Below are 26,921 nucleotides of genomic sequence, written 5' to 3'. Positions count from 1 at the left end.
ATACCAGGTTTTATTAGACAGGCTGATGTTCAAGCTGACAGTTTTATCCCAATGCACACGATCACGGGCATCTACGTGGGGCTGTGTCCCAGCTCCCTCCCTCCTGCCGTGCTCTCAGGCGAGACGCTCACCCCCCCGAGCTCCGTGAGGGCTTAGGGCTTCTTGGCAAAATGCAAAGGTCTCTCTGCTCCCTGTTTCCGCCCGCAGCTTCCCAGAGCTCTCCTAAGAAAGCTCGGAGAGAGCTGGGCTGTGGACTGCTGTCCTCTGGGAACTGACAGCCACTTGGAGAGAAAGCGTCTCGGTGTCGGCATCTCCCTGAGCCAGCACAGAGCCGAGTCAGCGTCACAGGGAGCAGAAAGCAGCCCCAGCTTTGGACCACCGCTGCCACCGCATTGGAAAGAGAACCCTAATGTATGATATCGTGGGGGGAAAAAGGGGGTTTGGCCGTTATAGAGGAGCCCCATCTGGGACGTGGGCACCAGAGCTTTGCACAGGGCGTGCGGGTGCTGAAGGGAAGAGAAAGGGGGAGAAGAGGCAGTGAGTGCTGGAAGATAAAGCAAAAGAAAAGGAAAATGGAGAAGGGAGAACGATGGGGGCGGCCCGAGGGCAGAGCAACGGTGCCTTCAAGGCCATAAGGGAGAGTCAGAGCTCCTTCCTGGGATGGGGAGGGGGGCCTTTCCCTGGGTACCCCAGAGCCGGCGGGCTTTGGGGAGGCAGGGCAGCAAGAAAAGAGATGGTGCGATGTGGCGTTTGCAAATAGGTCTGATGGCCTTTGCTTGCCGTGACAGTGACACACAGTGACGGCAGGAACAGTGACAATATTAGCCCATTTCGGTCTGTGTTTCTATTCCATTAGCTCTTAAGAAAACCATGCAGACTAACCCAGCGGAGGGGAGTGAGAGGTGAGGAGCGGGTGAGACAGAGAGGGCCACTGATGAGCGATGGGGTCATGTACAAGAAAGCAGAAAGAACAGCAGCAGAGGGGGCAGCAGCTCTGGGGCAGGTTTGAGACCTCATGGTGCTGACTCACGAGCACATCGCTTCTCTCCAGGCTGTTCCGACTACTGCTCTCTCTGGAACTCTCCTCGCCTTCACTCCTACCTCCAGTCCCCTCTGCACTGTGGGCAAAATCCCTCTGCACAAGCCGTGCCCCTTCCCATGCTTGGGTGTAGATTTGGGTCTCGTCTTCATTAGTTCAAAGGTAGAGTCCTACCTTGAAGCAGAGGCAAGGAGCATGGAGGTCCCTGGGACAGCATGACCCCAAACTCACCTGGACTTGAGGTGACCTCTTCGCAGTGCCTGGCCTTGGTGCTGGGGGACATGGAGCTCCCATGGACCTTCTGCTGTAGTCCATGTCCTGTTGAGCACATGAAGATGAGGGGCACTGCCCTTCACACCCTTCCCATCGCAAGACAGCCTTCCGTTCCCAGCGTTCTTTTTCCTGCTTTCATTCCTTTTGCCTTTTTCTTGCCTCACCCGGCACCTCCACATCTTCTTGTTCCTGTCAAAGGTAAGTCCCTCTACTCCAGAGGTTTCCTGGAGAGAAGTGCTAGCTGTGCTCGTTTGGCAGGAGGAAGGAGAAAGGACATTCAGCAGGTCACTGGTGGACTTGAAGGCGTCGGTCTCCATCCAGGGCAACATCTACCTCCTGGTTGGCTTGTGCTCGGCAGCCAGCCGTGCTGGCCGTGAGGGCCTGGTCATGAGGCCACCCCTAATCCCTTGGCTTTCACTGTAGGGTTTCGAGGTCAGCTGTCCACGGAGAACCTCAACCTGCTCAGGTGTTTCCAAAGCAATACTCTTTCTCCTCCCAGGACTGAGTGCCAATGCACAGAGATGAGCCAACAAAATTGCGGCAGATCAGCAGACGGACAAAAAGGATGAGGCTAGTGACCCCCACCCCCCCCAGTTCTTGCCTCCATCCACAGACCACAAAAACATGAGGGTCTGACTCTGAGAAAACAACAACATGGGGCTGAACAAGGTCAACACTCCAAACCCTTAACTCTTGGAGCCCTGCTGATCTGCAGGCTTGATTCGCCAGCACGGGTTTTGGAGGTTAATGACACACACAGGCCCCAAGTGCCCTGTCCCTGTGCTGGCCCAGAGGAAGGAAAACCCACTCATGGTTCCTTGTGGGACTGTGTGATTTGGGCTGCTGACCCTCCTCCTCCAGCACAGCTTAACTGGTGCTGGCAGCTCCTTTCCAGACCACTGCTTCCTCAGACGTGGACTTTTGCAAGTCCATCACGGCTACCTGTCTGGAGCTACAAACGCCCCTGCAAAAGCCCCTTCTGAAGGCAAACACCCAGGTGAAGGCTGCAGAAGTTCAACTCAGCTGTTATGTGAAAGGAGAACTCACTGGGCGACCTAAAAGTCTCAGAAAGAAAAACAAGGTCAGTATCTGCAGAGATTTGTAGGATGTTTGTGCCTGAAAACAACAGCTGGGACCTGGCCTCGCTTTCCCTGCCCAGCGCTTTGCCCCCGGGGCTCCCGGTGATGCCCCGGGTTAGTGTGTTACCGGTCTCCCCTGTGCTCTCACGCCGTGCCCTCGTTCTTGCTCCCTGCCGGCTCCGAGGATGCAGAGGTTGAAATTCCTGTTCACGCACTCTTGGCGCCAGTGAAAAAGCAGCTACAGTTCTAGCTCACCGTGCATTGCTCATACTTACAGCTTAAACATTGCCTTCTACTTGAAAGAACAAAGATAAAATGTCAGGAATTCACAGTTTTTATTCTCTTTCTTATGCCCACCCATCTTCCCCTGCCATCGATGTCAATGACTCAAAGTCCTCATAGTACAGTAGCCTTTGCCAGTGTGGCACTCAAAGGGTTAACAAACCATGGCTTCTTGGACAGATAAGACATAAGCTCATTCACTGGTAGGAACACGTGGACGGTTGGTTATATTACAGAACACCTTAGGGTTTCTTGTAGCGATTCTTCGGGGTTTCGCCACAGCCAGTGATGTCGCAGGAGAGAACGTTGGGCTTCTTCCCCAAACCAATGCTTCCCAAGAGATCGGGAAGCTCGCGAGTGATGGCCTTCTCGATCTTCTCTAGGAAACACCCTCCCATGTAGGAACACTGCTGAGACAGTAGCTTAAAACTGGTGATGGGGTTGATGCCAAAGAAGTCCTTGTATGCCTCGCGGTTGGGGAGGTCAAATTTGCTGACATTGGTCTTTGCCAGAATGGACTTAAAGATAAAGAACTTGTCAGGATCTTCCACAATGTCCCTGAACACCAGTTCTCCATCGCTAAAGAAGGTCATTTTGTCCTTGTAGGTCTGTAGATAGCGATCGACCAAAAGGGCGTGGATGCGCACCCGGATGGCGTGCTGGCGTATGAAGGCGATCTTATTTTCCATCCTGTTCTCAATCACCTGGTTGAGATCTTCCAGGAGCGATATCTCTTCTTTGAGGAACAGGTCTTTGTGGGTATCCGGATGGTACTCGTGGGGCCAGAAGGAGCTAACGTACACCCTGGGTGGCTCCGTGACGTTGATGAGAGGAGCCAGGCTCCAGAATAAGGCACCGTAGACTCTCATGAGCTCCTGGGTAGCCAGGCTGTCGGCTTTGTTCAAGATGATTCGGATCTGAGACTCGCGGCCCTTCAGCTGGCGAAACAGCATCTCCAGCTCCAAGCCCACGTCCAGCTTCGTAGGGTCGAAGACAACGAAGATGAGATCAGCTCTGTCAATGAACCACTGGCACACGTCATTGAACGGGTAACCTTGAGGGGAGGAAAGAGAGAAATCCAGCAGAAATGGCCAGCACAGGGTGAGTCCCTCTAGGTCAAGGGATAGACAAGCCTCGAGCCTGCCGTGTCTCACGCCCTGTCTGGGTTGGCCAGGGTGTGAGACACAGCAGGCTTCCCATGCAGCCCAGAACCTGTTTCTCATGTGCTGAAAACACTTCAGAGTTTCTTGGCATGAAAACCCATCCCTGTGTGTCTGGGCCTGTGACTGCGTGTTTCCCTCAACCTCACCTCCAAACCTCCTTTCTCCCTGCTGCTGGCCACAGATTCCTGCTGCTCCTGTAAGCGGACATCGGCCGCAGCATTGCTTTCCTCAGTGGGCACCAAGAGGGTCAAGAAGCCCTGCTGATCTGTCCTGGCATCCCAGGTGCTGTGGGGATGGCGCTCCTCTGGGCCCTGCTGTAGCACCAGCTGATGGCAAAGCCATCCGAGGGTGACAAACGGAGCCTTAAACGCTGAGCTGAGGCAATCAACAGCCCGAGGAGTCCCCAGGAAACACCGTAGCCATGGGCAGCCAAACATCGCCATCCCCTCTAGTGCAAGACCCCTTTCGTGACCTAGGGCTTTTCCCTGTTGTGCTGCGGCCATCTTTGTCATCTGACATCATTACAACATCTTTTCTGGAGTCCCTTAGATGAACCCAGTAAACCCCTACCTCGTTCTTGCTGCTTGCGGTTTTCGATGATGCCTGGCGTGTCCACGAAGGTGACTCGCTCCAGCAGTTTGTGGGGCACCTCGATCCCTATCAGCTTCTCCAAGAAGTTCTGCCCAAACTTCTCCAGGGGTGAGAAGGAACGGGCGCTGTCAGCAGCCATCACGATGCCCTCAATGGTCTTCAGCTTGGGGCCGTGCATGATGACAGTGAATTCGGAAGTGGTGGGTTCTGCCCCTGCCCAGCAACGAGAGGAGCAGCAGAGCTGTGAGGTCCATACCAGGCAATGGACATGACAGGGCTGGCCTGGGACTAGCCGGGGAGCTCAGGAGCATCGCTCGCTTGCCGAGAGATGCTAGGGGAAGGCAAGCAGTGGGGCTATTCTATTCTTGCCAAACCTCTTGAGAAAATGCCAGCAGGGCTGTCTTCTGCGGGGACTGGTTATTCTGGAGGTGGCCTGACTGCACAAGGTGCCCTGGAGAACCACCTCCCGGGAACCCTGATTACCGCGGCGCAGAGCTGGCCACAGACATCTGCCCTCAGCTGCGAGATGACATCCATGGGAGCAGGGAGGAAGGAAGGGGAATGGCTTTTCTCCTGGAAGGGTGAATTAATTGGCTCCACATGAGGAGGGAAGGGGAGAAGACAAGGTCAGTGGTGGTGAGCCCTGAACTGTGGGATGGGGATGCTGCAGGGTGAGATGCCCTCCCCCTCCTCCCCGGGGAGGGTGGATAGGCCCTGGGTTGTGGTGGGGAGCATCGCCTTCCACGTGGCGCTGCAGACGGGCAGCACGGACTGGGTCGCAACCTCCCGGCTGTCACGGGGTGGGGGATCGAAGAGAGACAGCCGGGAAACCCTGACCACACGGATGCAGAAATGCCGGTGCCAGCGCAGCCTCGGGGGAGCAGGGGGGGAGAGGTGAGCGTGGTACCTGTGTAGAGCTGGTAGGGAGTGTCGTCCAGCCCGAGGAGGTAGTTTATCATGGAGGATTTGCCGACGCTCCACGGTCCCAGGAATAGCACCATTGGCTTGGAAGTGATCTCCCCATCTGCGGAGAGGGGAAATAACAAGAGGAAGTGAAGAAACAATAGCCGTCGCCGCAGCACGATTAACTCCCGGCTGTAACGAGCATCCCATCTGAGCGGCGCGGCAGCGCTGCCGGGGAAACAGCCACCCTTTTTGGGGCTGGCAGCCATTCGCGAGCCAAGGCATCGCCCAGCGACGGGCCCCGGTGTCTGCAGGAGCAGGACATCACCGTGCTCCGCGGGAGACCCCATCTCGCTTGTCTGACATTCTCTGAGGTTTGGCCTTTCTTAGATTATGGGAGGACTTGAAGGTCTTTTTAAACCTTGTCTCTCTTCAGTTCTGGTTTAGCCGGAGTGAATTCGGGGCTGGCTGCGGGGCGAGTGTTGTTTGAAGGCGGCCGCCGCAAAGCACGGGACATGCGAAGGAGTTGGCCATGCCGCAACCAGGCGAACGCCTCGTGCAAAAGGAGCTGGCGTGGTTTGAGGAGCAGCGCTATGGCGCGGTGCTTGGTAAGCGCGGTGCGAGCCTTGGGCCGGCTGCCTGCCTTGCCTTTCCATCATACCCTGCCAGGGATCTGCCCCCGGATCATCACTCTCAGCCCTCCGGTTCCAGCAGAGGGTCCCTGGCTACGCGTGGGCTGGGTGCGAGGGTCCAGCGGGGAGGGCAGGAGGAGAATGAACAACAGTCCCCATCCTGCACTCTTCAAGTCCTGGAGTTTGCTAAGGGGCTCAAAGAGGCTGGTGATGGCCCGTAAGGACCTGTCCTGGTGCCACGCAGTTGGTCTGAGAGCTGAGAGGTCCCTGGACAGAGGCAGCCACTGTCCCAGGAGCAATCCCTGCTCGAGCGGGACTCGTTGCAGTCAGCCTGTGCCCACACCGCTTGACTTTCCCAGCCCTCAGCCCGCTGGTGGAGCTGGAGGAGCCCCTGGCCTGTGCCAGCCCCCAAGCCGTGCCCAGGATAGCCGGGAGCCTGCTCATCGGCTCGAGCCCAAGTCAGGCCAGAAATGGAAGTAAAAACTGGATGAGTGAGTTCCTGCTCATGGGAACCTTCCCCATCCCTCTTCGTGTACTGGCACTGATGTAGCCAGACGATCCCGGACAGGAAACAGTGCCGGGAAAACCGTGGTGGCAGATGGCAGAGAGCGGCGGCCACCCTGCCACGGTGTCAACCCAGCACAGCCCCCCGGCGTGTCTGCTCCAGGCAGGGACGTGCCCGGCAGCAGGGGCTGGCGATGCTCTTGGGGGACCCGCGCTGCCCCCCGCCCCCTCCCTTCGGCCCCAGTCCTGAGGCAGAGCTGTTTTCCCTGCGGTGGCTGAGAGACCCCGCTGCTCCGGGGATGCCGCCCCCGCAGGAGCCCGCGGCTTTCCAGCGAGCTGGGGATCCATCTCCCAGGTGGGGGAGAGTCGCAAAGCCCATATGGCGCTGAGCTCCCACTCTCGAGGGTGCTGGAGGGCACTGCATGGCAGCTCCGCACAGAACCCATCTGATCCCGGACACAGGAGTCGGGCAGAGCGTGCCAGCCTCCTCCTGCCTGCATCTGCCCGTGGCAGGGCCACCATGTCACCACTGGGGAAGGGAATGGGCCGGGGGACATCTCTCCACAGGGCCCAGATGTCCGTGCAGCTCAACCCTCCTCCCTCAAGATGTACTTGAACCACGGGGATGGCCGTGCCCGCTGCCTGCTGCCTGCCCCCTGCCTGCTCCCTGCCCCCTGCCTGCTCCCTGCCCCCTGCCTGCTCCCTGCCCCCTGCCCACGAGCCACGGCGATCCAGCGTTGTCTTCTCACGCGGGACAAAAACAAATGTTGAAACCTCGGATTTTCGTTATTAATCACTCCTCTGTGCCACTCTGTCACTGCCGCTCTGTTCGCTTGCTGGCTTTAATTGGGTTTCGGATGATGATGATGATTATTATTATCCCCTGTGATGTTGTGCCAGAGGTTTGAGGCGGGTCCCCGCGTGCTCTTTCGTAACACGTTCCTGGCCAGGCGTGGCTGTGTGAACGCCGGCAGCCCGCGCGCCCCGGCTCCACTTCGCCTCCCCACCTCTGCCCCGCTGTGCCGAGGCTGGCGGCGATGCGGGCGGCGATGCGGGCAGCCCCCCTGCCGGATCACCAACAGCTCGTCGAGCCCACCTCTACCCCTTACTTTGGCAACGGGGTGCCGGCACCCCACGAGCTTCGCAAGCAGCGCCAGGCACTGGATCCTTGCGTCTCTCCGGGTGGCAGCAGCCCTGAGGATGTGAGGCCACACATGGGTCCTCCTCGCTGCTGCCCGAGGCGCGGGGTTGGGGGACCAGAGAGCATCTCCCACCTGGGAGGGTGCTGGCCTGGCACCTGCCCCTGCTACATCCCCCTGCTACGTCTGTTCAGCACCGATTTGGGTCACCTTCATGGTCCGGCTGGGGAAAACGCGCCAGTCCTTGCCAGCTGCAGGGCAGGGACGGCGGCAGCTCCATCACGATGGCTCTCTCCAGCCACCCTGTGGCTGCTCGCTCCCAGCCCAGCCTGCCTCTCGCCCAGCTCCACTCATCCCCGCTTAAGCCCAGCACGTCCTGGTGGCATCTGCAGAAGCAGTCACGCGCTGGTGTGTGATCGGGCCCTGCCTGCGAGCAGGGGGTTCCTCAGACCTCGTACCCCTTCTCCTGTGGTCCTGCGTAAAGCAGAGCAGCTTAAAACACGGCGTCTCTAAGCTGCCGGGTTTGCAGGGTAAGGAAGGTGCTGCCATCCAGCAGAGCACCTGGCAAACAAGGCCGGGAAGGTCATACCTCCCTCCGCAGAGCCTTGCACCGTTCAGATCTGGGGGCAGGAGCAATTTGGATGCCTAAAAAGGTGGGGGTTTTTCCTAGAGCAGTGGCTTTCTGGGAGTTTTTTTTCCATGTTGCATGCGACGCCCGGCTGCCCTTGCGTGGAAGCACTGCCGCTCCGGGGCTGGGATCAACCCTGGGCCGGGTCTTCTCCCACCTTGCCCTCAAGCCCAACAAGAAGTGCCTGGTATCGGCTCACACACCCCCCCTCTGTCCTGAGGATGCTGGGCACAGCAAAACCTCCTTCCTCACCTTCTTCAGACCGAGCCACGGGGCAGGAAGGTCTTGCTCTGTCCTCAAACCACCCGGGGAAGGCTAAAAAACCTGGGGAGACTCTCCCGGTGTCACCCACGCCGCCACCCCACCCCTGCTCCCCAAACACCGCCAGCCCCTCTGCCTATGGCGATGACGCACTGCCTGGCAGCCCTTGGGGGGGGGGGGGGGGCGGCCAGCTCGCTCACCGAGAGCCACGGGTACCCGCACGGCACGCGTGCCCGCAGATGGAGGCACAAGCCACCCGTGGTTGCAGACCGCCTGCGCCCTGCCTCCGCGTCGTGCTCCCCGTGCGCGCATGCCCACGCACGCAGGCGCGCGCCTGCGCCTGCAGCTAGAGATGCAGATAAGACAGCTATCGGAATACGCTATATATATCTACAATCCTCTCCGCTGCCGGCACGCTGGCACGACAGGGAGCCAGAGGCCTTCCAGGTGCCGGCAGGGCTCCGCTGCGGCCGGGTCCGGTGTGCGGAGGAGCCCATTTTGGCAGAATCCGGCAGCCGGGGCTGTGGGGTAGGACAGGAGGGCCAGAAGATGGGATTGCCCTGCCTCGTATCGCAGCAGGGACGTTGTCCCGGTGGCTCAGCCCCGGAGCCAGGGGAAGGGCTGGGTGTTGGCTGGCGTTTCTTGGCCCGTCTCCCATCTCCTGCTTTTCCCCGGGGGGGGATCCATCAGCACAGCCGGAGCGGGACAGGCAGGGAGAGGAGCCAGCGCTGGCTCTCGAGGGGACCGAGCCCGCCGCGCAGGGGCCAGCCTGCGTTACTGGGACAGCTGCTGCGGGCTCATCGGCTTAAACTACGGCCAGCGGGGATCAAGGGTGGGACATTCGGGAAGGTTTCTTCCCGTAGGAGGGTGAAGGGAGGGAAGAGCTCCCCTGCAGGGTGGGCTATCTGCTGGGCTCCTCCGGTTCAAGCCATGGGTGGGAGATCGACCCGCAGGTCCACCATAAATGCCTTTGAAACCATCGCTAGAGGAATACGCAACCTCTGGAGTCGTAACCCAGGAGGGAACGGTGTCAAAGCCCTCGTGAGGTGGGGGTGCGCGGAGTCGGGCCTGGGAAAGACAAGTGCAGCGACACATGTGCCGAGCTCCGGCAGGGTTGGGGACACCGGCTGCGGCAAGTGCCATGGGACGCCCCTAACCGGGGTCTGCTCGGTGCCTGGGAAGCGTGGTCCTTTTTGGGGCAGGTGACTAGGAAAGCGGGAGGCCAGCGTAGAGCTTAGGCAGCGCTGGCAGCATGCAGGGAGCAGGCAGCGATACCAACCTGTGGCGGAGGAGCCCAGGGTGCGTCCGGGGTAAGCTGTTAGCGGGGGAACACGGGGAGAGAGAAAAGGTACCGTGAGTCGAAGGAGGGATGCGGCTGCCCGGGTCTGGCCCAGGCCGAGGAGGGAGCTGCAGACTGTCCCTGGCCTTCTTGTGGGCAGGAAAAGCCGACGACGGCCACATTCCCAGCGGGAGAGGAGGAGTTACCGTCTGTGAGAAACGAGACCCGCGGGTACCGGGACAAGCACTAAACCCCTGCGCAGCGGGGACGTGGCCTGGGGGAGCAGCCCCAGGAGAGCCGCCGCGTCCGAGACGGCACTCCAACCCTCCTGCCCCGCTCGTTAATGCCTTCCCCAGCAACATTCACCGAGCAAACGGAGCCCAACAAGCCATGGTTAGGACGGCAACCAACCCCGGCGAGTGTCCTGGGCACCCCGGTGGTGTGGTTACCCATATCCAACCCCAGGGTGGCTGGTGATGGCAACTGGGAAGTCATTCCCTATACAGGCATGCTAATCAGCGCATCTACAGTAATTAGGGTCACCAGCATGCACCACAGACCGGCATGACTTCACAGCAAGTTTCCCATCACCAGACTGGGAGAGTCCCTCAGCCCTGGGCTAGGGACAGTCCCTATGGGGTGGCCACGTGGTGGCCAAGCACGCAGGCGGACCCAGCCGGAGCGTGCCCACAGCCAGGTGGGATGGCAGAGCGGGGACGCGGGAGGGTGGCAGGCAGGGAAAAGGAGATGGCACCTGCCGGGATTAAACACGCTGTAAGCAGAGGGCTGTGGGGTTGAGGTGTTTTTTTTGGGATGCACCCTAACAATTCAGAACCTTAGGTTGACAGTGGCGGCCACAGCTCCCCCGGGACGGGTGACAGCCATCTAGGCGGGTGTTTTTGCAAGCTGCGGGGAGCAGGGGGGGCTTCTTGGGTTACACCGGCTGGTGCGCGCAAGAGGAGCTGGTGGGAAGGGACACAAAATGGAGGGCTGCCGTGTAATGGAGGGGCGAAGGTGCTTGCGACGGCACCCCTCTATATTGGCTTACACCTTCAAAGGTCACACATATTCCATGACAGGCCCGCTCTCCCAGCTGTCCCGCTCCTCTCGGCCAGCTCAGCCGCCAGCTCCGCACGCTCCAGCCTCCCCCCTGCCACAGGGGTGGGCACAGGTTGGGGACATCTCCCAGCTCATAGGGACACCACCGATGTAATGAACCCACTCAGGACAGGGTTGCATATGGTGCATACGGAGGAAGCAGCTGAGAAGTCTCCCTCAGCCCCACCACCTCCTCACCTGCTTTGCAAGGTCAAGAGGGCTCCTTGGGCCAACCCTCTAACTAATTTGCAGGTTTCTCTAATTACACTGCTAATGAGGGATTGGGAAAAGCTGGATCTGTGGGTATTAAAAGGCAAACTGCTCAGCTTTGGGTTTCCAGGATGGGGCTGTGTGTGCCAGGGTACAGCTGGGGTGTCAGAGATGCTTCAAGGAGTTTGGTGGTGGGAGAAATGTTTCTGAGGAGACCATGGCCAGGGCCACCCATGGCTGATCCAAGGGCTGCAGGCAATGCAGTGTCCATGTTCCTTTCCCTTCAGGCAGGAGGCTGTGACTGTGGGCTACCAGCTCTGGGATTGCATCTGCGACGGAGTTGACCTGCGGGACTGTCAGCCCGAGGGATGGTTGTTCCTTGTGGTGAAGTGGGGCAGACCATGGAGTGCTGTGAGGAATGCCAGGACCTGCTGTCTGTGGTGAGTCCTGCTCAGGAGCTGGGTTTGAGAGGGGCCTTGGGTTGGGAAAACACAAAGGTTGGTGGTTGTTTTCTTGGGAGGTGGAAGGGAGGAAGCCAGCAGGGGCCTGAGAAACACTTGCTCCCCCCTGAAAGGGAGCAGGGAGGTGGCTGCTTGGGCATGGGATGACTGAAGGGCAGGGTGGGATGTCCTGAGCGAGGAAACAGGCTGCACACCAGGAACTGAGGCCGGGGTCTGCATCCTCTGGCAGCGACCAGCAAAGCCAGGGTTAGAGCCTGTGATCCCACCAGCTGCTCTTGTAATCCCAAATGCTCTCCTCAACAGTGTCATGGAATCACAGAATGGTCAGGGCTGGAAGGGACCTCTAGAGATCATCTGGTCCGCCACCCCTGCCAGAGCCGGGTCACCTACAGCAGGTAGGATGTGTCCCAGGACGGACTGACAGTAAATGCCAATGCTTGCACTGCCACCAACACAGACCCCAGCAGCTTGGAGAGGAGGTTGTTGCTGAATCGATGAGCTCCAGGATGGAGACAGGTGGGACAGGGCATGGCTGGGCTGTCCTTGCTGCATGGTGCCACCACTGAAGGTGCTGTGGGGATGTGCACCAGGGTGCTGACCCTACAGCTCCTGGTGCTCCTTCCCCAGGCACGTGACAGTGCCATGCTGTGTGAGTGTGGGGCCAGGCCAGCACACTGAGTGGGTGACAGCAGCTGTGGGGTGAGGGTCTTCAGGGCACCCTTCCTGTGCTGGCTAGAGCTGTGACTCTCCCAGTTACTCTCCCATGGGGCAAATGGATCATGGTCCCCAGCTGCTGGCATGCAGCACGCAGCAAGGCAGGGACATGGAGGGGGCCGCAAGAGGTAGCTGGGTACAGCTCGTGGTTGAGACCCACAAATGCCCCTTCCAGGACCCCTGTGGGTGGGTGGTGGAAGATGTTCAAGGTGCTCTGTGTCTTGGGGGGGCAGGACCTGGGCTGAAGATGAAGACTCTACAGCCCTGTCCCATGGCTCCCACTGGCTCTCAGGTGGACATGGGATGGCTGGGTCTGGAGATGTTCAAGCCTGCTTACAAAACATCTGATCCTAATTTAGGAGTTGCATTTGTGCTGCAGTGGGGGGGTGCCTGTAAAACAGGGGTTCTGCTCCAAGTGGGTGGGTCCCAATGAACGTGGGACCCATGTGCTGGTGGAGCAGAGTCCGGCTGCAAAAGGAAGGTTTGTGTGGAGGGGGTACCTAGGTCCTGTCTCACCAGGAGGGGAGGGCATGGCTCCAGGGTGTGTGAGGCTGGAAACCTGGGGAGGGAGGCAGAACTTCAGGAAAAGGGGGGACCCTGGCAGGAGGCTGATGCGGACTCCAGCATCCCCTGCCTGCCCAGCCAAGGCACAGGGGGTATCCGGCCCTGGCTCAGGATGGGGCTTGAGTAGGGGCTCACAGGAGAGTTACCCCAGTGAACACAGACCTCAGACTTGGACTACGGCCACCCATGCTTGGAAAATGGGTCTACTTGTGTCGTATGGGTCACAAGAGCTTCCTGTAGCTTGTGAGCGTCTTGTGGCTGGGTCTGTGCTTTCCTCTTCTGGAGGGACGTGTGTACTGCTGGGGCTCAGCTCAAGCCAATGCCCGTGGCCATGAGGACCTGCTCACCTGATCCAATGTCTCTGTAATTGCCAAGGGGTGGAAACTCTAACTCCCAGGGTGAGTGAAGGCTGCCGAGCTTGAGGGATACCCTGCCTGCATGGCTGTGTCCCATAATGAGTGGGAAGGATGCCAGCTCCAGCCACCCCCAGGAAGCTCATCCCCACCCTTGAGAGGTCCCAAGCTTCCTTGCCAAGCCTGTTTCGTTGGGCCGTGATCTCTGCTTGGCAGTGGTACAGGGCATTGATGTTGAGCAGGTGGAGGACCCGAAGCAGGCAGGGTTCAATGCTCAGCCTACACAGATGGTCCTGACAGCAGATGGGCTAAGGCAGATGCAGGAATGCCTGCCACTGGGTTCACTAGGGCATGTCCTCTAAGCTCAGTGTGTTCATGGCCTTCTTGGGAAGCTGCAAAGGAAGACAAACTATCCGAGCCTTTCCGTGATCTGCTCTCTGCGCTGTTATCTGCATCCCAATGACCTGATGGTGCCGGAGACCCCAGTGCCCGTGACATTACCTGTGATCTCGTGCTGCCGCAGCTCGTTGTATCTGTAGGACTGCTCCAGGGGCTTGATGGAGGAGTGGTAGATCTTCCTCAGCCGCTGCAGCACTCCTGCAGGGGCAGAAGTATGCAGACGGGTGAAAGGCAAACCCCACCACCCTGGTTGAGTCTCTCCTAGGTAAGCTGCTGGGCATTCCCTGCAGATCTTGAGGGTGACTCAGCCGTGGATCAAGGGACTTGGCTTACAGTTGAAATCTTGGCCAAACTCATCCCAGTCATGCATTTTGATGCCCCTCCCCTCTAATGTTTCCTGCTGGGCACTGTCCCCATCTGCTGCCAGTTTTGCACGTGCCAACAGCTGATAGAAGGAATGTCTCTTGTTAATGCTGTTTAGCACTCAACACCCATGATCCCAAAAGCCCTCCACTGTCGTGTCAGGGACCCCTGGAACGGCCCCTAAGCTGCTCACTGGAAGAAAGAAGGAGCTTTTTCCACAGCTGCTTTTATCACCTTCTCACCAGTGCAGACTGCCCATGGGGGCAGAAACAAGCCTTATAATAGCAAAACCTAATAAATTATTGGAATAAAAATCCCAATGCTTTATTACAAGTTACCCCAGGTGTCTCTTGGCAGGGATGTGGCTGGTTTGGGCTGATTCACCATCTGCATCTTCCAGCCTCTCTGCCCTCCTAATTCTTGTATGCCCTTGGAGTTGTTTTTAAAATATGTTAACCCAAGAGCAGCAAAAAGGCTCTTATTGAAGATATGGTGTTGCTGGACCTACAAGAAGTAAGGTGAAACCCAAAATGCTCTGGGGAAGGAAAATGCCATCCATGTCCTTGGTTCAGCAGAATGGTGAAGAGCATATCCTGCATGGACTGAAGGAGCAGGGCACATATGGCTTGGTGCTACCCAGGCCCCCTCACCTGAGAAATCATCGGCAGGTTTGTCCTCGTTCAGCTTGAGGGTGCTCTCCAAGTGGGACCGGTCACGCTTGGTGGGCTCGCTGGCGTCTTCAACCTCTTCTGCAAGAAAAGGCAAGGAGACTTGTTACTGCTGGAGCTGGGGACTCCACATAGGAGCTCACACAAGCTACTGCTGGGGGGAGGACATGGGGGAGCGCACACCCCCTGAGCCCACGGACCCGCCGTGCGCCTCGGCAGCCACTGTCGCCTTTGGCGTGCCGCAGGGTTTCTCTTTTGCAAAGGCTCCTGGAGGCCTGGCGGAGTCTGCCAGGGCTGTGGCCGCTGGGGGAAGCGTTGTGGGCAACTGCTTGGCTCCGAGGAGGGGCTGGCAAGGGATACGCGCTGTGTCTCCCCTCGGGGGGGAGCGAGGGCCGGCGCTCATGAGGAATGCGAAGGACGTGCCTGGAAGGGGCTCCAGGGCTGGGGTGTAGCGCGAGCACGCGTGGCACCTGCTGCCCAATGGGCCCCTGCCCACCCCGGCGCTTCCCCCGGCAGCTGCAGCTCCTCCAGGGCGAAGCCTCGACTGCAGGCACGCTCTGCTCTGCTTCGCTGACTGTCCGCTCCCCCAAAATTCACGCATTGAGCCAGAGACACGAGGGCTGGCTCTTGAGACACCAGCCAGCCTGACCCGTCCTGGCTGCCTTGCCTTTGCCAGTGGCATCGCTCCCTCCTGCTTCTCCCACCTCTGCCCCCATGTCAGGCTGGAGCCCTCTGCGTGGGGCTGTGGCTTGGGATGGCTCTGGGGACCCCAAGGCTCTACACCAGGCCCGGGGAGCATGAGGCAGCTGCCTCCGCCTGGGGTAGGCATCCTGGTGTCCCCAAGATGGGGAGGCAAAGGTGTCCTCACCCTGGAGGTGTTGGCACACCAACGGCCCTGTGTGGCTCTAAGTGCTTTTTGATATCAGGAGCTGGGTTGGGCTTTAGTGGGGGTTTGGGGACAGATCTGGGGACAGATGTGTGCTGGCTGGCTGGGCTGGGGCCAAGAGGGACTGTGTTGTCTACTGAGCGTTGGGCTGAGGAAGACCTCTTGACTTGCCAAGTAAAGCCACAGAGACCAAACTGGGTTTCCCTTTGGGCACAAACGGTGCTGACTTTTTGAGCTGGGATGTTACAGATGAAAGCAGAAAAAGACTCGGCTGGGTCCGAAGGTTGCTGCCCAACCCATGGGCCAAAGTCCACAAGCGTTTCTAGGAAATCATGGCGGGGGGGGGGTATCCCTTTTCCTTAGTTAGCCTCTCACTGAACTGAACATGGCTGGAGCCAGTGCTTCAGCAACTCATGGGTCTGAATTAGCTCTTCACACCTTCCCTACGAGGCAAGGGCTGGTGGACAAGAGACCCACCGGCCCAGGCAGCATCCTGCCCTTGCACCCAAAAGCTGGGGATGTGGAGGATAAAGAGCCTTTAACAGGTCTGCGGGTGCTGGAAGGGGCTTGGGTGTTAAAAATCTTATCTGTGTCCGCAGCCCAGAGGAGAAATCATGGGCTTCTGCAGCAAGGGAAATGTCGGCCAGCTTTGGTATCGCTGCGACAAGCGCCTGTGTCGCAGGCGTCGGCAGGCTCCTGCCTGCGCCCTCGATGCCCGCAGCCGGCCCAGCCGTGCAGCGGTTAGGGGCAGGCATGGGAAGCACAAGCGTTAGAAGAGGGCCATGCAGTAGGCGCGGTTTAATGTGCCAAGCTTAGCTCCACCGGCGGTTGATAGTAGGTCACTCTTGCCCCTACAGCACACCGACAAGAAAAGACTCCAACCTATCTGGCTCTGCTGGAGCTCGGCAGCAGCTGGGTGGGCGCTGTGGCCAGGCGGGTTCTCTGTTTCTGCTGGAGATGTCTTGTCTGCAGGGGGATCTCCTGCTGCCAGTGGGTCTTCTATCGCTGCCGGTGGGTCTCCTGCTGCCGGTGCATCTTCCACTGCTGCTGGTGGGTCTTCTGTTGCCAGCGCGTCTTCCACCGCTGCTGGCGGGTCTTCTGCTGCCGGTGCATCTTCCACCGCTGCTGGCGGGTCTTCTGCTGCCGGTGCATCTTCCACCGCTGCTGGCGGGTCTTCTGCTGCCGGTGCATCTTCCACTGCTGCTGGCGGGTCTTCTGCTGTGTCCCCACAGGGTGGGTGATGGCAGCTGGCAGGGCCGTCCCTGGCTTCTCCCTCAGTGGCAACTGCTGGTTTGCCATTGCCCTTTTTGCTGGAAGTGCTGGCCACTTCCTTGTCATTCCCTTCAGTTCCATTCTCTGGTGCCACTGGCCCGGCACCATCTTCCTCAGACTCTCCCTCTTCCTTAGACTCTCCCTCCTCCTCAGACTCTCCCTTGCCTTCATCTTCCTCAGACTCGCCATGTTCATCTTCCTCAGATTCCCCCTGCTCGTTGTCTTCCTCTGAGCTCTGCTCGCCCCCTTCTTCTCCTCCCTCGGGACCAGACACTGCTCTTGGCTCTTCCTTTTTCTCTTCCCCAGGCTGCCCTTGCTCCTCAGAGGCTCTTTTCTTGGTGCCGGGCTCCTCATCCTCCTGGGCATGAAAGCCACCTTGTACCTCAGGGGTGCCCAACATGGCGTCCTCCCCTGGGCCCTGCACCTTGTCAGGCTCCTCCTGGCCCTTCTCCACGGCGGTATCCTCTGGCTGGCCATCGCCTGGCCCTGGGTCCCTGCTCAGGCCACCCGCTGGCTCTTCTTCCCCCTCTCCATGTCCCTCCTCAGTGGCACCAAACAAGGAGGCGTTGGCGGGGCTGCCATCTCGGTCCTCCTCGGGACTGCCGTCGGCTGCCTTCTCCTCCAGCCTGGGCTCCGCAGCTGGCAAGGGGCTTTCGGCAGCACCGCCGACATGGTCCGTGCCGGGGGCGTGTGGCTCTAAACGATGAGAACAGCTCAGTCAGTCTTACCCACGCTGGCACGTGGCTACTGGGGCACCCGCCGGCCCCCCATCAGCACCAGGGTGGCGGCCCTGAGGGAGGATTTGTGGCTCTTACCAAGAGGTTTAAACTCTTTCCTCAAACTTCTCTAGTTTCCAGCTCAATTTTCTGTCCCTGTCGCAAGAAGCTGGGTGCAAAGATGTGTTTTGGGGCGGGGGGGGGGCAAAGCCGATGCTAGCAGGGACCCCTACGGCTGCGCCGACCACGGCTGCCCAGGGCGGTGGCTGCCCCCCGCCATGACGTGCTGCGGGAAGGCGGCAAAGCAGCCCTAAAAAATGGGAGGGGGAATAACGAAAAGCATAATTTGAGGGGTTGAAGGGCACTTGGCAGGTTAAAAGGGTCCTTCCCCAGCCCTGAGTTGGGAGAGCATCGCGCCGGCCATGGCGGGCGGCTGGAGGAGGAGGAGGAAGGGGCGAGGGGGAGGAAGGGGCGAGGGTCTCCCGGGCGCCGGGCTCTGCCTTTCCGCAGGCAGGGTCTGACCCCGGCAGCAGGGCTCGGGAGCTATTTATTGTGAGCATCCCTTCACTAGGAAAGCATGTGCCGTGCTGCGCTGTGCGGCTGGCGGGGACACAATGAGTTTGTTCTGAGGCCGGGGAGAAGCCATCCGTATTTTCCATCGCCCTCCAACTGCAATTTAACATTAGTCAACGGGTGCCAAAAATAAAAGATCACCAGCTATACTGTCTCCGTTACAAACAGTTGCTGCTAGTCTAAATAATCCCCCGAAACGTCTAATGCCTGCATACCAGGGAAGCGTTTCAGAGGAAAATAATTCCTTTGTACTCCAGCTGGCAAGCAGATGCCAACCAGGAGGAAAAAAAAAAAAATGCCACCTCCACCCAGGCTGCGGGGAGGAGAGCGGGCAGCACCGGGCACGGGCGGCCGGCTGGCAGCCAGCCCTCTCCACCGGCTCCTGCACCGCGTCCGTGCTGCGGGGCCGTTTGTCCCGCAGAGCATCGGCAGGGCCTCAGCAAAGCCACGGCGCTGGGGCTCACTGGGCTTGGCCACAGGGGGACCCCAGCCAAGGTCGGTGCGGTGCCAGCCTTGGACCACTCAAACCAGTTTGCGGTGGCTGGGGATGCTGGGCAGGTGGTTGCATCTCTATCCGTGCTGGGGCCGGTGGTGCTGTTAGCCGGGAGCTGGCCGGCAGCAGCAGGGGGACGAGCCGCGCCGGCGGTTGGCAGGGACACGCTGCACCTCAGCCTGGCATGCTGGAGCTGCCGCCGCCGTGGCCCCTCGCCTTGCCGAAACCGGATGCGTGGGTCACCCTTGCGCTGCCCTCGCTGACCTCCCCTGTCCTTTGCTGGCATGTGGCTCGCAGGTGCCTCCAGGCTCCTAATTCAGCTCCCAGGCGGAGGGAAACAGGTCCTGAGCAGCTCCCACCTGCCTCCCTCCCACCCGGAGCACCCCTCTCCGTCGGGTCACCTTCCTGTGGGACCCCTCAGGGTGTGCAGCCCGCCAGGAGCCGCTTGAAGGGGAAGCTGCTCTGTCTGACCCGCGAAGCCCCAGGTGGCCAGGGGCCAGCATGCCACTGCCTGGCCCTGGTGGCCTGGAGACCAGCCTGGGTCTCCTGAGGGTCCCCTCGGCTGATGGGGGTGGGGATGTTATCAGCTTGGTCCCAAAATAGCCGGTGACCTGGAGGGCTGGGAGGGGAGCGTGGTTCCTCAGACGGGCATTTGGGGAGGGTCAAGACAGGTGTGGGGAGAGCAGGACCAGGACCAGGCAAAGGAGACCCTGCGCATCCCCAGGGCTTCGTCTGGGGTCTGTGTGTCCCCTCGGACCCAATGCAGAGGGCCAGAGGGGCCATCACCCGCCGTGGCCAGGCACAACGACAACCCTAGCGCCCACCGCGAGCCATCCCTGGTGGGAGAAGGGAAATATTCCCCGGGCACTCCAACTGGTGTGCTGGTCATGGGCTTTATTTCCTGTGACCTTCAAGGTCTTATACAAAGTCCCTCTCCCTTCTCCCCCTCCTTCTCCCTCCTGTTTCCCCTACATGGTCTCCAAATCCATCACACAGCGAATTGTGCTGATCTGCAGATGGCCGGCCGATGAGCAGCGAAATGGGCCGAAGGTTACAGGCTTAACACCCTCCGCGCGTCCTCCCGCGGCTAAAAATACGGCCCGGCAACTGTACGAGGGAAGCAGAAGGAGCAGCTCGGTGGGCTGCGGGCGGCGAAGCACCGGCCCCCCTCGGCCGCTGGCCCCAGCCCCTCTCCCCGCTGCCAGCCAAGGGTGACGTCTGCACCGGGGACCCATCCTGTGGGTCCCCGTGGGTTCTGGGAGGCAGCGGGGACAACCACGTTGTAAAGTGACACCGGGGCTCCCCTCGTTCGCGCCCTGCCTTGTGCCAAGTGGTTGGGCGGCATCGCGGAGGAGACCTTGACCCGCTCCCCTTTGGGGACCTGACCTCCCAGAGGGTCCTCGGCTTGTGCTGCCCCGAAACTCATGCCCGTCTGCAGGGCTGGGAGAGGGCTGTCAGCTGCCTGGGGACACTTTCCCCAGCGGTGACAGCTCCCGGGGACGCAGCTGCGGGGATGGAGAGCTCATGGTGGGGCTCTGTGTGCTTTGCACCTGGGAAAAACCCGTGCGGGAAGGATGGGGATGGCTCCCAGGGGCTGAACGTCACCCTGCCCCAGTGTCCCCTCCCTCCCTGCACGGGGCCATATGGAACGGCAGCACCCCGGCGCCAAAATGGGTCCTCCGGGAGGCCCCCAAGGAGCACCAGGGCCAGCTAGGAGGGACAGATGGGCGCAGGTGGCCTTGTGAGGGACGTTCTCCCCCTCCGGCAGAAATAGGAGCCCCGAGCGTGGGGCCAGCGACGCGCAGCGCCACGGGGATGGCTTTTCGCACGCCCCCTTCCCCTGTCCGCATCCCGGCCCCTGCAGCGCACAGGGGAGTTATCCACCATCTCCTGCGAGTCCTGCTGTCCCCTCATCCTCCCAGCGGGGTTTTGCGCAGGGGTTGTACCCCAAACCTGTCTACCCTTTCCTTTTCGGGGAAAGACAAGGCTGAACGAAGCCCGAGGGCTGTGCTTTGTTCCCATAAAGCCTTACGGGAAATGGCTGGACCCAAAGGAGCTGCAGCACCGGGACACTTGACCCTGCCGTCGGCGAGGGTTGGCCCCTGCCTGCCACGGGCATCGGCCGCCGCACGGGGGTCTGCCGGGGAGGGATTGCAGCGCCCGGGGATTACGATGCTCCGTGCCGCTGCCAGCCAGCAGCCTGGCTGCTGGAAAAAGTCAGTCAGGGTGGATTAGCCCCATGAGCCTGACCTTTCTGCAACCAGTAACCCTTCCCAGGAGGGGAGGCAGGGCCAAAGGAGCCCAAAACGGGGACCGTGCCCCTCACCGGGCCTCGGGCCTGGGCACCCCATCCTCGCAGCCCACCGCTGGGTGCTCAGCCGAGCGCGGAAGACTACAGCATCTCATCCCCGCTCTTCCCGTGCCTCGGTTTCCCACTCCGTGCCATCCCTGGCAGAGCCTGGTGGAGGAAGCGCCTGGTGTTTTACTCCCCTTCGGCAGCGCCGACGGCCAAGCCAGCGCCGCAGGCACCAGTTCAGAGCCGGCCAGGCCACCGCCTTCACCGACTGGGAGAGGAAAGTGCCCTGAAGTGGCTCAAGAAGCCCGGAGGATACAGGCACGGTGGCAGTCAAGGATGGGGTTGGCGTTCCAGACCCTCATGCATCCCAAAGCCTAGAACATCCCATCCCGGAGGCTTCATGATCAGGGGGCACGAGCAAAAAGCAAATATTTTCCATTTTTTTCAATGCAAAGCCCAGCGGTGGTATAGGAAACAGCTTTGTCAGACTAACTTGACCTCATTTGTGGAAGAGATTTTTAAGTTTAGCTGAAAAAAAAAAAAAATTGATTTGATTTCTATAAATAGTCAGGTAGAACTGCATGATATTTTGATTAAGAAAGAGTAAAGAACCCTCACCAGGGCGCACCAAAGGGATTAAAACCAGGCTCGGAGCTTTCTAAATATAGAGATGAAAACGGGGAATCACTTCTGCGGGGTGTTTTTTTCAACTTTCTCCCCACAGGGTGCCCACCCTAAAGATTTGGAGGGAAACCTGAACTCCTGCCTTGCAGAAGACACCGAGATCAGGGCGGTGGGAAATAAAGCATCTGTGACTCCCTGGCCGGCGGAGATCTGGGTCCACAGGTGAGCGGACCACAAAAAAATGGCATGTATTTTGGCACAGGCAGATGTCACACTGTACATCGAGGAACATCTCCCCGTGGTGTCCCTCATGGGGTCTGCAGCCCTGGGAGATGCTGAAGGACCCGAGGGAATAGCTGTGCCACGGCTGGGGCTGGAGGAGCCACTTGCCCCAGAGGAGAGACTCCTGCGAGGTCACGCTGGTCCTGTCCCCGGGCTTGCAGCGATGGGTGGCTTTGCCAACCCACCCCAGGGCCCCGCTGGTGGCCCTAAGGGACATCCTCCATGCACTCAGTGTTAGCCTTCCCTGAGGAAGACTCCCCATCCCTCTTCTTTGGTCATCCTAAAGATTCCTGGTCACCTGGGCAAGGACAGGGAAAGCCCTTGGGTGAGTCAACCTGGACTTTAATGCCTGATGATCCACCATCCCACAAGATCCTCAGATCCATGGGAATGTCCAGGCAGAGATGCTACCTGGCCGTGCCAAGCAGTGGCACCCAGCCCCAGCGGGGGGAGGGGGGGATGTGTCTCCCCTGTACCCCCAGCAGCAGCGCGGGAGATCCCATCTCAGCCATCCCACAGGGCTCCGAGCCCTTTTCCACGGCGTTCCCCCCCGAGCGGGGAGGTGGGCAGGGTCGAGCCACGCGCCCAACTGGCACCGGGGCCGTGCTGCCGCTGCCAACACCCCAGCCTGGCTCGGGGTGCCCGACCGGAGACTCCCCGGCCCCTCCGCCAGCCCCCGCCGGCACACGGGCTCACCGGCTTCCTCGGGCTATCGCTTACAAGGGAAATGTCCCCACGGGCTGAAAATAGCCCGGCGGAGCGCTGCCAAGGCACCGGCACCCGCTGCTATTCCTGCGGCGCCCGGGGGGGAACGGGTGGTTTTTATGAGCGATTCGGTCACCCTCGGACCCGCCGGCCGGGCTGGGGTTTCGGCACCCCGGTGAGCCCGCGCTCCCAGCGCAGGGAGCCGGCGCCTGCGTGGGGCTGGCGGATCAGCAAGTGGGGACGTGGGGACACGAGTGGGGACATGGGGACCCGGCGGGGATATGTCAAGAGCGCAGCCCACCGAGCATCGTTCCTGGGGGCAGCACAGCCCTCCCAGCCCCACGCCATCCCGCAGGGATCCGCTGGTGCCCTGTGCCACCGGGGCCGTGCCCAAGTGAGGTGTCCTGGCTGTCCTGCCCGGCTGGCTGTCACCTACACGCCAGGCCAAGGAAGGCTGATGGGAGAGGGTGTCACCATGCGGCCAACCTGCCCAACATCTGCCCTTGGCCAACATTTTGGGAGAGATGGGGCACCCACAGGGGCCAGGATCTCCTCCAGGCGAGGTACCAGGGGTGTGACAGGGATGTAAGCGGCACAAGTAACCAAAACCTGTGGGTGCCTGTAACCCCCCAAGCCCCTTGCTTCACTGTTGCCACCCCTGCACCCAACGGTAGCGGTTGTGCTGACGTGAAGGAAGGGTGGAGGTGAGTCCAGTGGGTTGTCACTGGGACACAGCTGTCCCCCACCTCTGGGGAAGCTCATTACCTGGGGGGCGGCATCTGCCTGGGACAGTCAGGGTGAGAAGTCCCCATGGATGCTGTGTCCTGGGCCCTGAGCCCATCCGAGGTGACATAACCCAGGTGGTGGAGCCCACTCCAAGACATTCTGTCCTGGGAGGTGGAGCCCACCTGCCCACCCCAAGGTGATACGTTCCAGCTGACGGAGCCCACCCCAAGGTGACATATCCTGGGTGATGGGGAACACTCCAAGATGCCATGAGAACATGGCGATGGAGCTCACCCTGAGGTGACAGATGCAGGCTGAGGCAGGATGAGGATTCCTGGGGGCAGTGGCCCATGCTGGCTGTCACCAGGAGAGGTGTGTGACAGCCCCGTAGTGCCCTCTGCGCTTGCTGCAGGAGGATGCCAGCATCCCAGGGCTTTCCTCGACTCCTCGCCCACCTTGAAGGTGGTGACGGCACAGCCCACTCAAATCCGCGATGGCTGCTGAGCACGGTGGCTGGCCACTGCCTTGCCCATTCCCAGTGGCCACGGGGACTCACCACGGCCACCCAGCCTGGAAGGGATGGCCGGGCTCTGCCTGAGCTGTGAGTGTGGGGAGAAGGAGACCTTCCCCCCGGCAGGAGCAGGGATGGGGCAGCAGGAGAACACCCTCACCCTGAGCCATCGCCCATCGCCGGGGCTCCCGGCCACTCCAGGGAGCTTTGCCAGCCCCGGCCACGTGGACCATGGGCTGTTTTGGCCAGGGCTGCATGAGCACGGGCGCAGGGCCCTTCCCACCCCCCTGGCCTTTGGGAAGCAGCGGCCCCAGGAGTCACCAAACCCTCCGGGCGCTGCGGCCCTGCCGGTGTGTCCCAGTGCCGCGGTGCATGGCAGAGGGGACAGTGCCTCGGCCAGGGAACCGGGGGACTCTGCACCCTCACGGCCAGCCATGGGGGCACCCGGGGACCCGGCTGTTTCCCCCAGCCAGGGGCATCACAGCCGGAGGGGGGAATCCAGCCCCGTGTGTCCCTGTCCTCCCTTGCCGCAGGGACACCGTGGCCAGAAACCCGGATGGGTTCTACCAAACTGCGGCTGCAGCCGCTCTGCCACGTGGGATGGTGACCCTCCACTTCCACACTCAGCTGATTGATAGCCACAAAAAAGAGCAGCTTTACCCGGGAGATCCCCCTTCGTGCCGAGATGGAGGTCAGGATGGTTAACCCAGCCACGTCCCCACGCACTGGAGGAGCCACCCCGATGCCCACCCTCGCCCCGAGGACCGCGCCGCTCCACCATGCAGCGGTGAAGCTCCTGGTTCCCCGCTGGGCTCCCCCTGACTTCTCCCCACCAGAGGGGAGTTAAATAGGAAGACGAGGCCCCAAAATAGGAAAAAACACACACCCCCTGAGCCACCTCCTGTCCCCCAATGGAGCCTGGGTCCACGAGCACGGCTTGGCGCCAAAGGAAAAGCAAAACTCATGGTGCAAACCCCACCAGTCCCCGCGGAGCAGAACCACGGGCAGGAGATGCGCCACTGTTCGCATCTTTTTCCCAAATCTACAAAACCAGGGCAAAATACGGGACGTCCTACCCCACCCTCCCCCCAGTAAGCAGGAGATGCTGAGGGTGAGGACTCGGGGGGAGGGGGGGGGGGGGGGGGGGCAGCTGAAGCCCCTCAGAGCCAGTTGTGGGGCTGCAGACCCCAACACACCTCCCAGCCCCGGAGCCTCTTCTGAGACGGGACACCCTGAGCAGGGTGGTGGTGACAGGGTGCCCAATGTCGTGCCCGGCCCCACGGCATCACCGTGCCAGCCTCAGCACAACCGAGAGCTGGGCTGGTGGTCACCCACCGTGGTGACAAGCCCCTGATGTCCCACAGGGCCACCAGCCCAGCTTGGGGTGGCACCAGCCACTGGCCATGCCCGTAGAGGACCTTTCCATCCCCGCCCCGTTTCCGCAGACCCAACCTGCTGCCCCGCGGAGGTCACCCCACCACCCTTGGGGTGCGTCACTGGCCCCAAAACCCCTTTAGCCACAAGAATGGTCCAAGATGCCCTTAAAAGGCCAAAACTCAGCGGGGCCGGGGGTGCCGGGTGCTGGAAGGCGGCAGCTGCGGGTGCCCGTGCGCGGGGCCGCGGCGGCGCAGGGCGAGGGGGGGGCAGCGGCCAAGGCGGGGGGGCCAGGGCGGCTGCAGGGAGCACAGTGTCCCCTTACACGGCTGTTTCCATACTTAGCCTCCCCCCCACCCCCAGCTCCCAGCAGCGCGGCCATCGGAGCCCGGCCAGGCAGAGAAGTGGCCCAAATTAACTCAAGGGCAAGCAAGGGTACCGGCGATGCCACCCCACCGCGCAGCCTCAATGACGCCCGGCCGGGGACGGGGGTGCTAAGCGGGGAGGGGACGGCCCAGGGAAAGGGGTCCGGGGTCACCCAGAGCGGTATCTTGCTTGGCAGGTCCTCGGGAGTTGGGGGAGACCCCCAAAGCAAACAGCCCACCCCATCCAGCTCCCACTACAGGGTGCCCCGGCACCCTGGTAGCCCCCCCACCCCACCCCCCAAGTCTTCACAGCCCGAAACTGAGCCACCTCGGCACCCATGGGTGGCACTGAGCCTGGGCAGGTTGGTGGCAGCACAGCCCCTGCGCCCACCCTGGCTCCAGAAGAGGGACCCCAGCCCATGCCACCCCCCTCCAGCCCCTCCTGGCCATGCCCCCCCCCCCCAACCCCCCAGCCATGTTTTCCTACAGATTTGGGGGTGAAGAGCTGCCGGGGAGCTCAGACCTGCCACCCTGTCCTGCTCCTGGCACCCACCCAGCCCTGGGGCACAGGCTGAGCTCACCAGGCACCCCACAGCCTCACCGGCATCCGCAGCCCCACGGGCACCCGCAGTCCCACGGGTACTTGCAACCCTGCAGGGCACCCACAGCCCCGTGGGCACCCACAGCCCCGTGGGCACCCACAGTCCCCAAAGTGCCCCGCTGGGAACCCACAACCCATAGGCACCAGTGGCCCCACAGGCATCCCCAGCCCTATGGGTGCTCACAGCCCCATGGGGACCTGCAGCCCCCTCGGGGACCCTGCAGCCCTGTGGGGACCCCACAGCCCCATGCAGATTCACCGACCCGTGGGATCCCTGCAGCCCTGTGGGGACCTACAGCCTCGTGGGGACCTCGCAGCCCCATGGGCACCCCGCAGCCCCACAGGGACCCACAGCCCCAAGGGGAACGCACAGCCCCATGGGGACCCACAGCCCTGCAGGCAACCACAGCTCCAAGGGGAGCCCACAGCCCCATGGGGACCCCACAGCCCTATGGGGACACCACAGCCCCATGCAGACCCATGGCCCCATGGGGACACTGCAGCGCTGTGGGCATCTGCAGCCCCATGGGGACCCACATCCCCATGGGGACCCCGCAGCCCCACAAGGACCCACAGCCCCACGAGCACCCACAGCCCCACAGGCACCCACAGCCCCATGGGGACCTATGTCCCCGTGGGGACCCCGCAGCCCCATGGGGACCCACAGCCCCATGGGGACCCCAAGCCCCAGGGGGATCCTGCAGCCCCATGGGGACCCACAGCCCCATGGGGACCCCAAGCCCCAGGGGGATCCTGCAGCCCCATGGGGACCCACAGCCCCATGGGGACCCCGTAGCCCCACGTGCTTCCCGCAGCCCCGCAGGCGGCCGTACCTGCAGTGCCGAGGAGCAGGAGCGAGGCCACGCAGCAGCAGAGCAGGTTGAGGCCCTTCAT

The 26,921-nt window shown here is 61.2% G+C and overlaps 1 protein-coding gene across 4 annotated transcripts; it reads right to left on the bottom strand.

Moving 5' to 3' along the window:
• Window positions 1-26,921, bottom strand: SRL (sarcalumenin; the record flags this gene model as incomplete). Of its 4 annotated transcripts, XM_082490498.1 has the most annotated exons (8): window positions 1-3,727; window positions 4,407-4,640; window positions 5,335-5,451; window positions 9,774-9,809; window positions 13,675-13,770; window positions 14,586-14,684; window positions 16,372-17,457; window positions 26,861-26,921. In XM_082490498.1, 8 exons carry the CDS (start codon window positions 26,919-26,921, stop codon window positions 2,916-2,918), a joined length of 2,541 nt encoding a protein of 846 aa, XP_082346624.1. In that variant the 3' UTR covers window positions 1-2,915. The 4 variants fall into 4 exon arrangements, with proteins under 4 accessions (XP_082346624.1, XP_082346625.1, XP_082346626.1 ...); XM_082490499.1 differs by lacking the exon at window positions 9,774-9,809; XM_082490500.1 differs by lacking the exon at window positions 16,372-17,457.

Source organism: Vanellus vanellus (assembly GCF_965231255.1).
Source record: "Vanellus vanellus genome assembly, chromosome: 14".
NCBI classification, from domain to species: Eukaryota; Metazoa; Chordata; class Aves; order Charadriiformes; family Charadriidae; genus Vanellus; species Vanellus vanellus.
This window is presented reverse-complemented; position numbering and strand designations above follow the sequence as displayed.